General features: G+C 51.0%; 1 protein-coding gene across 1 annotated transcript in view; it reads left to right on the forward strand.

The window, feature by feature from the left end:
- Nucleotides 1–12,230, forward strand: part of MYO15B (myosin XVB) — a 41,406-nt gene that overhangs the window by 22,245 nt on the left and 6,931 nt on the right. Inside the window, exons 32-55 of the mRNA XM_039390292.1 lie at nucleotides 116–188; nucleotides 645–851; nucleotides 944–1,023; nucleotides 1,230–1,327; nucleotides 1,473–1,560; nucleotides 2,898–3,008; nucleotides 3,185–3,279; nucleotides 3,851–4,075; nucleotides 4,544–4,640; nucleotides 4,982–5,125; nucleotides 5,415–5,604; nucleotides 5,734–5,821; nucleotides 6,375–6,597; nucleotides 8,049–8,164; nucleotides 8,689–8,748; nucleotides 8,999–9,074; nucleotides 9,586–9,704; nucleotides 9,946–10,064; nucleotides 10,506–10,647; nucleotides 10,778–10,889; nucleotides 11,163–11,323; nucleotides 11,568–11,680; nucleotides 11,797–11,860; nucleotides 12,102–12,174. Coding sequence (XP_039246226.1) covers nucleotides 116–188; nucleotides 645–851; nucleotides 944–1,023; nucleotides 1,230–1,327; nucleotides 1,473–1,560; nucleotides 2,898–3,008; nucleotides 3,185–3,279; nucleotides 3,851–4,075; nucleotides 4,544–4,640; nucleotides 4,982–5,125; nucleotides 5,415–5,604; nucleotides 5,734–5,821; nucleotides 6,375–6,597; nucleotides 8,049–8,164; nucleotides 8,689–8,748; nucleotides 8,999–9,074; nucleotides 9,586–9,704; nucleotides 9,946–10,064; nucleotides 10,506–10,647; nucleotides 10,778–10,889; nucleotides 11,163–11,323; nucleotides 11,568–11,680; nucleotides 11,797–11,860; nucleotides 12,102–12,174 — 2,874 coding nt within the window. The remainder of the gene's footprint in view (nucleotides 1–115; nucleotides 189–644; nucleotides 852–943; nucleotides 1,024–1,229; nucleotides 1,328–1,472; nucleotides 1,561–2,897; nucleotides 3,009–3,184; nucleotides 3,280–3,850; nucleotides 4,076–4,543; nucleotides 4,641–4,981; nucleotides 5,126–5,414; nucleotides 5,605–5,733; nucleotides 5,822–6,374; nucleotides 6,598–8,048; nucleotides 8,165–8,688; nucleotides 8,749–8,998; nucleotides 9,075–9,585; nucleotides 9,705–9,945; nucleotides 10,065–10,505; nucleotides 10,648–10,777; nucleotides 10,890–11,162; nucleotides 11,324–11,567; nucleotides 11,681–11,796; nucleotides 11,861–12,101; nucleotides 12,175–12,230) is intronic.

Consider the following 12,230-nt stretch of genomic DNA (forward strand, 5'->3'; position numbering starts at 1 on the left):
CCCTTGCTCAGGAGTGTGTGAGACTTTCCAGCTGGGCTCTGCCCCCGTGGAGTGCAGGGGCTGCTTTGGGTCCTGTCAGGGAGGCTGCAGGGACTGACTCTCTTCTCTGTGCCAGAGGAGGTGTTCTCAGCTGAGGTGGAGTCCTGGATGACTGGGGAGCAGTTTGCAGCCTGGATCCTAAATGCAAGGTACTGCCAGAGGATGGGAGAAGGTCTGGGGGTGTGAAAGAGGCTGTCACTAGTTCTAAGGTTCAGACTGGTTGGGACTGCAGGCTGGCATTTATGTGGAATAGTCACTCCTTACCCACTCCTTTGTGCTCTCTCCTTCACCCTCCATCTGTGTGCATACACTGTGGGCTTCTTTAGGAACAGAGGAATCACTGTTGTGATCTCTTAGAGCAGCTTCTTTAAAAAACAAAAAAAAAAAATACCACCAACAACCAAAAGAGAACAAATCTTGAATTATTCTAGTTGTGGGTTTTTTTTCCTGACCCTGGGCACTTAGTAGTTGATTCACACCATAAATCTAAAGGACTCAAGCCAGGATAGACAAAGCAAGAAGAAACTGAATGCAATCTTTTCCTTCTTCTCCCTTTCCTGTGCCTACCTGGACATCTTTCCTCTCCTTCCTTTCCCTCTTACCAGGGGCTGTGATAAGAAGACTCGAGGGTGGTCTGTCTCCATGTTAACTGGCAACACATGGCAGGACCTGCTGGGCTGTGACTTTGTGCTGGACCTCATTGGAGAGATGGAGGAGACCAGCAACTTCAGCAGCGCTTCCCAGTCCCCAGCTGAGTTCCCCATCACTCCAGAAAGGGACAGGAGCACCTACCAGTTCTCTGACCTGGATTCGTAAGTCACCTCTTCCTCCTGCCCCACCACTTGTGGCCCTGTCACCCAGTGGTTCATCTTTCTGGTCCTCATGTCATTTTCCTCTTCAACAGGATCCCTCCTGCTCCAGGCATCCAGGCCCCTTCCTTCCCACCCCCTAGCCTGCCTCCAGAATTCATGGATTTCCATCCAGGTAACCTTCAGCCCAAGACTGTGGATGACTCTGGGAAGGGCCGGGTGGGCCCCAGCAAGGGAATCAAAGCAGAGGGGGAGCCAGGTGATTCTTGTTGATGTAGAGCAGGGAAGGGCTACTCTCCAAAATGTGACTGTCTAACAGGGACTGGAGGCAGGGGAATGTTCCTTACCTGCCTTGTTCACCAGACTACTCTCTGTTCCTAGATCCGAGGATTAGAGATGACCTGAGGAGCCCCGTAGGCCTGGATCACTATGTGGATGATCTCTTCAGCCCTGTGCTGCATCAGGGCTCCAGACCATCAGTAAGTCCCCTGATGTCCATTCCCACTTTCCCTCTGCAGCTCTCCTGTCCCTGTGACTCCCTCAAGCATTTCTCTGCCTATTCACTTCCTCTGCTCAGGTCTCTCCCTCTCTGAGCTCAGGTAACTCTGTTGTTCCTTGATGCAGGATTTGGAGAACAGGGACAGTCTCACTGGAAGCATGAAAGGAGGTGGGAAGATTGGACCCACAAGGAGAGGAATCTTTCCTTCTACAGGTCTGTAAGGGGATGGGGACAGCTGGGAACACCTGTGGGGAACACCTGTTAGCCCCCTAAATGCTAATTATTGCATGAACCCAGCTGGTTCATAAAGAGCACTAGTCTGGAGTACAGGTCATCAGAAGTTGTACTCCTCACTTGCAGGTGCTGGGAGCCAGATGCTTTGGGGAAGGTGTTAGGCAAGGGAACCACCTTTGTTGTGCTTTTAATTTCTCTCTCAAGTTGGTCTGGGGGTCAAGGCAGTAGGTAGCTTGTTTCTGACCCAGGCCACCTCTTCCCCAGGCAAACGCTTGTGAGTCGTGTATTCACCTTCTATTCACCTTGTGCTTTCACAAAACAGTTGGTGCCTTTGTAAGGGGGGAGGGTTTTAATGTTTCTTATTGCTTCCTTACAGAATTTCCCATCATCTGTAGCTATTCCTTGGGTTAGTAAGTCTGAACCCTGCAGAAGTTCTGATTTGTGTGTTTGGTTTCTTTACTTTTCCTCATTTCTGTGGAGCTAAGACTCAGGCATTTTCAGCAGGGTGGAGTCAAACACCAGTATATTAATGGCACTGAGAAATCTGCATGGGTAGGAACACACCCAGCAGTTTCAGACAGGTGGAGAACATCCAGTTCAGTCATTACTGAAACTGGGACTGGTTTTGGCTATTGAAGAGGCTCTGGGGCATGACAAGGACTATTACAGATCACTGGCCTAAGGTCAGTTTGCCATTTGTGTGGCTACTTAGATGAGTGAGGGATGTGATGATCTCCCCATGGCATCCCAGGGCCATTCTCACTGGTGAGGACATGATTCAGCAGACCTGTGCTGTGTGCTGACTCCCTCCTGGCTGCCCCTTGCTCTGCTGCCTTTTCCCTCAGTGGGATTTGTTCTGTGGCCCCATATGGGACTTACCTGCTGAGAGAAGAGGAGTTCCTTTCTCCCCACAGCTCCTTCACACAAAGTCATCCAGGCCATGGCTTGTTGTTCACCTGCCCTTGCTACTTGCTGCAAAGAGACCATTATGGATGTGACAGCCCCAGTCCCAGAGATCTTTGCTCATCCCTCAATAAAAATCCTCCTCTGTAATTGTACACAGGCAGGAGTTATTCATATATTTCATCATGAAGGATGGTGGTGTCCTAAGCCAGGCTGCAGAAGCAGGGTCTGGATACTGCTGGTTAAAGTCTGTCAGGCCACACATTGTTCTTAGGTTTTCTTTCCCCACCTAAGTTTTGGGGTGTCCTGCTGTGGTTGGTGCATGTGGAGAGCCCCAGAGGTGACTGTGTTCTGTGGGATTGCTCAGGGCCTGATTCCCCAAAAGCTCTCTGCACATGGTCTTTTGTCTCTAGGTTTCTCTGGAATGGCTCAAGCACCAGTTTACCAGCCCATGCCTTCCATGATGGGGGTACCAGCAGCCATGCCCACGATGCAAGGGGCTGGTGGGATCACACCTATGCCAGGTAATAGCAGCGTAGCTGCAGAGGGAAGAGATGGAAAGGGGATGTCAGTGGGGCCTGTGCATTTCAGTGTCTGGTGGGAGGCTCAGTGAACACTCTCCTCCTGGCTGATGCTCAAACACTGTGGGGAACAATCCCCTGTGGGCTCTTGCAGATGTGTGTGTGTGTGTCTTCCACAGCCATGGTTATGCCCCAGCCCATGTTTCCAGCTGTAGATCCCAACCAGTTGGCAGCACAGCAGCAAGCCTTTATCAACCAGCAAGCCATGCTCATGGTGAGTGGGAGGGAATGGCTGGGAGGGGCCCAGGAACTGGGGGAGGACAACAAACACTGGTGTATGTGCCATGGAGGGGGAGCCCTGCTCCCCTCCTGCCTCAGGCCTGCCCTGTGACACTCTGTGCCTGTGTGCTGGGGGTGAGCTCTGTAAAGCTGGGATTACTTAAGGCTGCAAAACTGGGAACTCCCTTTTTGCCCCTTTGTTTACATGGGGCCACTGAGGCACCATCGGTGAGTGAGTCACAGGGACAAGAGCAGGCCCTGAGAAGATTCAGTGGTAATTCCCATGGGATTTACTACAGATGCAGATCTGCAGTGTTCTGCTTTCTGTACAAAGTTCTTAAGTGCCTGATGGTCCCAGGTTATCTGGTAGCTGAATCTTGGGGTGGTGTCAGGAGCTGTGCATCCCTGGCTAGGTGGGAGCAGACTCCCTGTCCATTACATGGGAAGTTTGCAATGGACTATGTAAATGTTCTGTGGTTACCAAGTGAAAGAATGGGGCAGTCTGACTGATGGCTGGTGGTTTTGTGCAGCCTGGAGCTCATGGACATTGCAATTCCTTCCTCCAGGCCCAGCAGATGACCCTTCAGGCCATGAGTATTTCCCAGCAACAGCAGCAGCAGCTGCAAAAGTCTCTTGAGAAGTCAAGGCCGACAGTCTCAAGTCCACCACAAGCCCAAGCCCCAGCCACTGCCCCAAAACCCAAGAAGCCTCCCACAAGCCAGGATGCTGCAACACCACCAGAGTCTTCAGAACCACCAGCTAAGGCACGAGAAACAAACAGTGGTGGTGAAGTTGGTTCGAATTCCTTGTTTGGTGTTTGCTTTGCTTCCCTCCCACCGTGGCCATGGTTTGGCAGAGAGGAGAGCAGAGAGTTGTGCTTACCAATGATTCTGAGGCCTTTCAAACTCTGCTTGCTGAGTCTTTAAGGCACGGGGTCAAACCTTGGTGGCATTTGCTCTGTGGAGGTTGGGCTGCAGTGCTGTACAATTAATTTCCAGCTGGGCAGAGTTTTTCCATATGAAAATTAATTACTCTGAGATCTTTATCTTCCAACAAGCTGCTTTGGTCCTCTAACATAATCCCCCTTCTCCGGGTTTGGTTGATGATTGCTTGTGTAAAAAACTAATTTCTTGGGACACTCCCAGATGGGGAGTTCTAGGTCAGAATTTGGAGAGAGGATCACCTCTGAACTGAAGGGCACTGTGGAGGTTCCTTCCTGCTGGTTAGTGCCAACTAACCATGTTGTGCACTGCCTGTAGGGTTATGACTACACGGGAGATGAGTTCTCCAGCAGTGGAGATGATGACTCTCCTCGGGAAACCTTCCAGCAGAAGAGACAATATTTTCAGAAGATGGGTGAGCATCTACCACTTTGGGAATTTCACTCATGATAACATCTTGCTCTGCAGCCTCCCCGGCATAACAAGGTGTTCTTGGCTCCCTGTCTGGAACCAGCCATGCCCAGCAGGAGCTGCTGGCACTGTGTTTAACAGGAATTTTGGGTGCTTGTTCAGCTGGCTACACTGTGGGGTGCTGTGGGGACAGTTTGCTGGAAATCTTTGGGCTTTTGACTGCCACACTCTCCTTCACCTCTAGAAACATAGGTTTGTGCTGACTGAGGCAAGAGTGGGAACTGTGCCATCAGTGCTAGATTTTGAGTGTGGTTTTAAGTAGTTCAAGTTCCCCTTTCTATGCAGGAGAGCAACACATCCGAGTGAAGAAAGTCAGGCCTCCTATCAAAACCTGGACTCCACCAGCAAATCCCCAGCCAGAGCAGGAGGAGGAGAAAAAACAGGAACAGCAGAGGAAAGAAGTGAAGCCTGTCCCCAAACCAGAGGCAGGTAAGATGCTGTGCAGTGGAGACTCAGGCAGGCTGACAAGCAGGAACTTTCCAGGAACATCAGGCCAGGATATAGGCAGAGGAAAGGATCTGGCTTTTTTGGGAGTCTGTATCTTGGCAGGACAGGAGAGAGAGGAATTTCTGGGCTTTGGGAAGTGGGATCCCAAAGCAAGGCAGTGGAAGGCCATGGCTAGTCAGCCTTGGGGTGAAAGAGAGGGAACTTCAAATGAGTCAAAGGGATTTCTCCTGTGCCTTTGCCGGTCTGTTGGTTAAAGCTGTCACCCCAATAGCTCCTGCTTTCCCTGTGCCATCTCCTGAGCCAAAGCCAATAAAGCAGACACCAAAAGTGAAGAAGGAGCCACCTGCAGTGAAGCCTTCAGGCCCCGAGTCGCGTCCTGCACCGAGCCGCGAGATCGGCAACATCATCAAAATGTACCAGAGCCGACCAGCCCCTGAGCCCCAGCCCATCGAGCCCGTAAGGTGAGAGGGACCCACCACGTGGGCTGGGGGGGGATGAGTGGGACTGTGTCTCAGCACTGCCACGTGCTCCATCATGGCCACAACCCCTCTGCAGCCTCTGTGACACTGTTCCCTGTTGCCTTGCAGGAGAGTAAACAAGCCATTTGTAAGGAGGAACGACCCCAAAAATGAGGCTCTGGCCAAGTTGGGAATGATGAACTCCTCATCTTGCCCATCAGTGAGTTCTTTGCTTTCTGGTCACCTTAAGAGTTCAGCAGAGAGAGCCTCTGTATCCAAGCTCCAACAGGCTGGGAGCTCCCTGGTCTCGCAGTCACAGCCAGGTGATTTCTTGTTGGGTTAACAGACAGCTGGGAGCTCATACCATGGTGCTGCCTATCCTAAACTGGGTTCCTGAAGAACCATCTGAGATCCTGAAGAAAAGGCTCAGGAGCAGCAAGTCCTATTGTGGACTATGTTTAAGGCTGATCTGGAAGCAAGCAATTCATGTTCTCCACATTTGACACCAAGGCCTTGGCCCGTTAACGTCCTTTTTCCCCTTCCCGGGGAAGGGAACTGGAGGCTTCAGTCTCAAATACTTGGTTCTCTGGGTTTGGCTGGTCTTCATCTTTTTGTAGACTGTGTGTTGATTTAAAGGTCCTGATGTCCCTGTTCACATAGATCTTGCTTCCAGGGATGGTGTGCTGCCCTAGGGGTGATTTATAACAGCAGTGTCAGGACAGAGCAGAGGAATGCAGAAACAGACTGGGTCAAATGGTTTTGCTGTCTTGCAGCCATCTCCTGTGCCACAAGAGAAGAAAGTACCTCCACCTATCAAGCCCAAGCCAGGCTCAGCTTCCAGCTCTATCAAGGAGAAGCAGTTGCCTCTCCTGTCCATCTTCAGGCCAGATTCTACCCCACCAGCGTCTGCGGGCCTTCCTGTTCCCCCTCCTCTCCCACCACTGCCTTCACCTCTAAAGCCTGAGGACCAAGGCAGGCAGGAATCCACAGAGAGGGGTGAGTATTGACTTCACCCACGTGGGATTGGGTAGTGGGGCAGAGAGGGGATGGGTTTGGAATCAGCCCAGTGGCCCTGGAGAGTCTTGGCACATGTTCTGTCATCAGTCAGCTGTGTGAATCCAGGGGGACTGTGCAATCAGATCTGTGTGGAATCAGAGAGATGTCACAGTTCCAGTCTGGCCCAGGAATCAGCTTGGCACTTCCCTGCTCTAACTCTTCCCTTCTGAAAAACACAGCTAAAAATAGAAAGATCCTTTGGGCTTTGTCACGGTCCAGTCCACAATACTTTTTATTGCCTACCTGAAGCGTAACTACTTTATCAAAGTAGCAATTGACAGGTGGACTTTAGACCAGGGAGGAATGGGAAGCCAGGTGTGTCATCTGACAAAGCCTCTGGAGGGACCTTAGAGAGGCTGAGGAGTGAGGAATGTTTCTCAGAGGGAGAATGAGCCTGAGAGACCTTGGACTTGGCCACATGAAGAGTCTTTGGATGTTGCCCTCTTAAAAAAAGCATAGCTAATGCTTCCCAGCAGGAGTTTTGAAGTGTTATTCAGTCTTCGTTTTGCCTCTGAATTTCAGTGGGAGCCTGGAGCCACAATTCATCTTATACTTTGGATACCTGTACCAATGTATTTCAAGCTGTTTAAAACTCTCATCAACATTCCTTTTTATAACATGCAAGGAACAGTCAGCCAAACACACCACTGAAGTACTCCATCCTGCAGCAGTTTCTCTGGTATTAAAGAATTTCCCTTTTTGCTCCCCCTCTCTTTAAAAGAACGTTTCTTCAGCAAGTCCTGTGAAAGTAAATAGAAGTAAGTGGATTAGCCTGAAAAATCCCTACATGCTTTTGCATAGGAACATAGAAACAGTTGAACTAGGGAATTTACTACATTTCTTCTCTAAGAGCTCTGAAGTTTTGAAAGTTTGAAGTGCTTAAATGAAGACATTCCTACCTCACAAAGCAACAACTTTGAACTTTTGCCTTCAGACTGAGCCTGTCTTCGATAGATCTGCAGAGAGACAACCCAGTGCTAGTACTGGGTGTCCTGTACCAGAACCTTGCAGCCTGCAAGCTCAGGGCAGAACTTTTATGTCCCTTTGAAACCTTCAGCAGCTTTTTTATAGTAACATAAAGTGAAACCTGTGCCTTCAACCTCAAGCACAGGGGTACGGTTTTTCCTGGGAAACTGAGTGCCCCTGGAGTGCTTATGTTACAAACACTGAACTTTGTGGCTAATACAGGAAGTGTAAATGTTATCAGAAATGCTCAGAATGACTGGTCTGTGCTCACACCAGCTGGTCACTGACCTTCAGGAGGGTTCCTGACAGTAATATTCAGTCAGGCACCAGGCACTGTCCCCTTTCCCCCTGCAGGTCTTTGGCAGGTGGGAAGGTTACCCCGCAGCCCTCAAGGCCCATTTTCACTGCTCTTTCTCCTCACACAGACTCTGCTGTAACAGTAGCAGATGATGATGGCATCAAGACCCAGCTGTACAAGCTCACCACCAGCGTCAGCTTCTCCTATGCAGACCCTGCCTGGAAAATCTTCCTGCGCAAAGAGGTGCAGTTCAACAGCCAAGGGCTGGCTGTGGTGGGAGGGAACTTGTCACACCTTTGGTTAGAATATGTTTTTGGTAGGCACCCAGTGTAAGATAAGAGCACAGAGATAGTTCTGTGAGGAGGTCACAGACACAGGAGATGGGGGCAGGGGATCATGTCATGGGGGATATGGGTCCTGCCCTGCCTTACTGACACTTGTGTCTCAGTTTCCCTACCTGTCCTTTCCTCCTCTCCAAAGCACTGAGAAATCCAAAACTAAACTGTGTTGTTACCTGTTGTTTTCCTGTTAAAATAGTACAAATGTGTATTGAAGAATGCACTGAACTGACCAGGGTTCATCCCTTGGTCTCCCCACTCAGGTTTTGGTCCTCTGCTCCTGGTCCTTCTTTTCACATTCACGGTGTCTCTCCCCTTGCCTGTCCTCTCCTCTCTCTGGCAGCAGTGCATATGGATTTCAAAACATCCCTGGGGAGCTATTTCTGCAGCATCTGTAACACCACTCTTGTTTTTATCCTCCTCTTGCAGGTGTTTTACCCCAAAGAAAATTTCAGCCACCCTTATTGCCTGAACTTGCTGTGTGAACAGGTATGCATCTGTGTGAACAGGTTTGGCTCAAGGCCTGTTGTCTCTCTGGGAACAAAACATTCCCTAATTATGTTGCATAAGTTGCCTTCACTTCTTCATCCCAAGCAGTGTTAGTCTCTTCTCCAGGTCCATCCAGTCAAGCCCCTGTTCACTCCTCTCCGAGTCTCAGTCTGTTTAACAGCCTCAGATGCTCCAGCACAGTCAGATGTGGCCTTTGCAATGGAAGCCTCTCTGTTCCCTTCCTCTGCAGATCATCCGTGACACTTTCTCCAACTCCTGCTTTCGGATCTCCAAGGAGGAGAAGCGCAAGATGAAAGATCTACTGAGTAATTAACAGCCCCATCATCCCTTCCTCCCTGTGCCCATCCCAGCTTTTGGTTTGAAATGAGAAACTGGCCTCCAAGCCCTTTCAGACAGGACTTCTCAGACAGAGGAGTAATATTTGTCACTGCAGCAGGAAAGCACATTTTTGTGTGCTGTGAAGTGTAGGAATGTTTGTTTATTCCAAATGGCCAGAAAAAGGCCCTGACATTTCTCTGAGCCAGAAAAACTTAGTTCTGAAATGGTTTTTTGTGGAGAGAGGAAACTGAAACCCAAGGATGAGATTTTGAGTTGTCTCAAAATCCGACTGTCATCTTTGACTGCAGCTTCATGAAGAAGGGGAGGGAAACCAGCAGTAGACCTGGTGTGTGCAAGTAATGTGGTGTCCTCACACCTCTGAATGTCGTTTTCTGTGCTGTGAACACTGAGGGGGCCTGGTGGGAATGAGTCCCTGGCAGAGGGAGTCTCAGCCATCTTTGCCATGCTGATCAAATATCTGCTTTGTAACCCTGCTAGCGGAGTTCCGGGTTGGAAATGATGTCCAGTCCATCAAGGAGGATGGAATAAAGAAGAGGATTGTACTGGCTGCTCGGGATAACTGGGCCAACTATTTCTCCCGCCTCTTCCCAGTTCATGTGAGTCTTCATTTTCTCACCAGACCCTGGGCTTGCTTTAGCTGTGGCTCCAGTTCACCTGGGATCTCTTTCTGTCTCCCTGCCTGGCCACACATCACTCCTCCTTCTGCACCTTCCATACCCTGCAGGGTTTGACAGCTCTGTCAGCCCAGGGTCTCCTTGTGTGGCACCTCCTTCCCTTGCTGCCACCTGTCCAGGTGGGACACAGCCTTTGATTCTCTCTGCTGCACTTCCCTTACAGGGTGAAGAGGGAAGTGATGTGCAGGTCCTGGGTGTTTCTCACCGGGGCATTCGGCTGCTGAAGGTGGAGAAAGCAGCCATGTATAATCCTGAGCACCTCAAGATTCTTCGCAGCTACTGGTGAGCAGAAGGGCACTGGTTGCTGCAGGGTGATAGTTTGGCACTTGCAGGGTGTTGGGAGGCAAACTGAATGGCTGAGCTGAAAATTCCAAGTTGTGCTGTGCTCTCTAGGACTGTCCTAGGCCAGCTGTGACTCACTGACCCTCCTAATGAGTTTGGCTTTTCCTTTTCCTTCCTACCTCGTGCTTTGCTTATAAACAAGTGCTGGGGGTGAGTCAGCTCCATGTGTGTCATCACAGGGAGCTCCTCAGGGTACTGTGGTGAAAGCCATGAGCAGCCTGTGGTGCTATTAATGTTGGAACACAGTGCTGGTGAAAGGCAACCATTGGGACATGCTGAAGCATGTCTCCATTCTCAGTCCCTGGAATGAGCTCCCATCCCCACTTTCTGCATCCCTGGCCCTGGCAGGAGGAGCCTGAGCACACTGACTTGTGTTCTCAGCTTTGCAGATGTGCTGTCAGTGGAGCTGAAGGGCAGCAGTGCCCTGGAGTTCTCTCTGAAGACAGAGCAGCTCCTCCTGCACTCTCTGAAGGCTCCGTGCATCAAGGCCATGGTGGAACTCTTCATGCAGGAGCTGAGGCAGGTGAGGGAGCAGCTGTAGTGCAGTAGGGAAGGAAGGCGGTTTCCCACATGGACCTGAGAGCATCCAAGGGAGGACATGAGTCCTTCCCTTCCTTGGGACAAGACCTGACCTCCCCATCCTTTTCCCCCAGGACACCAACTACGTCGTTGCTCTGCGCAGCTACGTCGTGGACGACAAGAGCCTCCTCAGCTTCAGGAAGGGCGACCTCATTGAGCTGCTGCCCATGCAAGGCGTGGAGCCAGGTGAGGGGGCTGAGATTGGCAGGATCAAGGGCCTGCTGGATCCGTAGTGCCCAGAACCAGAGAGTATGGACTCTCAAGGGCAGGCTGGCATAATGAGCCTCTGCCTGCAACCCACCTTGTTCCAGCTGCCTTAGCTATAGGGGTATATGTGTTACCTTAGGATGCAGGAAACCCTGGCGAGTCTGACGATCTCCTTTGCCAGCAGAAAGCTTCAGTGCCCATTCCTCTTGGCAGCTGCCATGGTTCCTGACTCTCTGGCCCCTGTTTCTACAGGCTGGCAGTTTGGCTGCACTGGTGGCCGCTGTGGTCTCTTCCCCACTGACCTGGTGCAGTTGGCTGCAGCCCCTGATTACCTCAGCACCAACATGGACAGACGTGCAGAGCTACAGAAGAGAAGGAAATCTTCCCCAGAGAGCAGAAACACCAGCAGGGAGGTGAGCTGTCTTTGGGGAACATCTAGGGGTTATGGCTGGGTTCTGTGAGAGCTGCCAGGGTGGGTCCATACCCCTGGTCTGACCTCCAAGGCCAGAGGGAGGATGATGATTGTTTAATCCTTGGAGACAGAGACACTCAAATACTATCATAGTGGGAAGGGAGGCACCACACATGGATGGAGTCTGGCAGGTGAGAACACACACTGCAATTCCTCAGCTGATCTTTTTGGTGATGTCCCTGCAGAGTTCTGTTCCCAGCCTGACATCAGAACCCGACAGCACCATGTTAGTCCCTGCTGGTGATCGTTATACCATGATTGACTTCGCCACAGCCTATTTCCGGGAGGCTCAGTCCATGTGAGTAGGCTGTGGTCCTTCCCAAACAGGCATACACAGGACCTGTGTAGCCTGACCCACACCAGGCTATTTCTGGGGGTATTTCTTGGACTGCATGTTCCCTCTCCTCTGTCTAGGCAGAGACTGCAGGGGATGTCTGCTGAAAAGAAGAGTATAGCTGGCCTGGTCCGGCACACCAAGGTGAGCCCAGTCTCTCCCCGTGGATACAGCCAGAATCCCAGCTCCAGCATTGCCTCTAGCTTTGTCCCCACATGGCAAAAGCACAGAGGGCAGATCCTTGGCTTGCAGTCTCTGCAGAAGTGTAGGTGTCCCCTACTTTTCAGTGCTGCCTGCAAGATTCTGGGAGCTTGAGTCTTTGGTGAAACCTGCAGCACAGGTGAGATCCACCTCCCCAGTTTATCCTTGTACTCTGGCCCTGTAGGTCCCAATCCAGACGTCTTTGCTCTGGTACTCTGACAGTGAGCTGAATGAGCTGGCTACAAAGAACTTCCAGAGTAAGTACCTCCCTAGGACACAACACTGCAGAGGCTGGGGGGGTGGGGGGTGAATG

The sequence above is a fragment of the Pipra filicauda genome, unplaced genomic scaffold (genome assembly GCF_003945595.2).
Source record: "Pipra filicauda isolate LSUMZ 115617 unplaced genomic scaffold, ASM394559v2 scaffold80_size11013439_pilon, whole genome shotgun sequence".
Lineage (NCBI taxonomy): Eukaryota > Metazoa > Chordata > Aves > Passeriformes > Pipridae > Pipra > Pipra filicauda.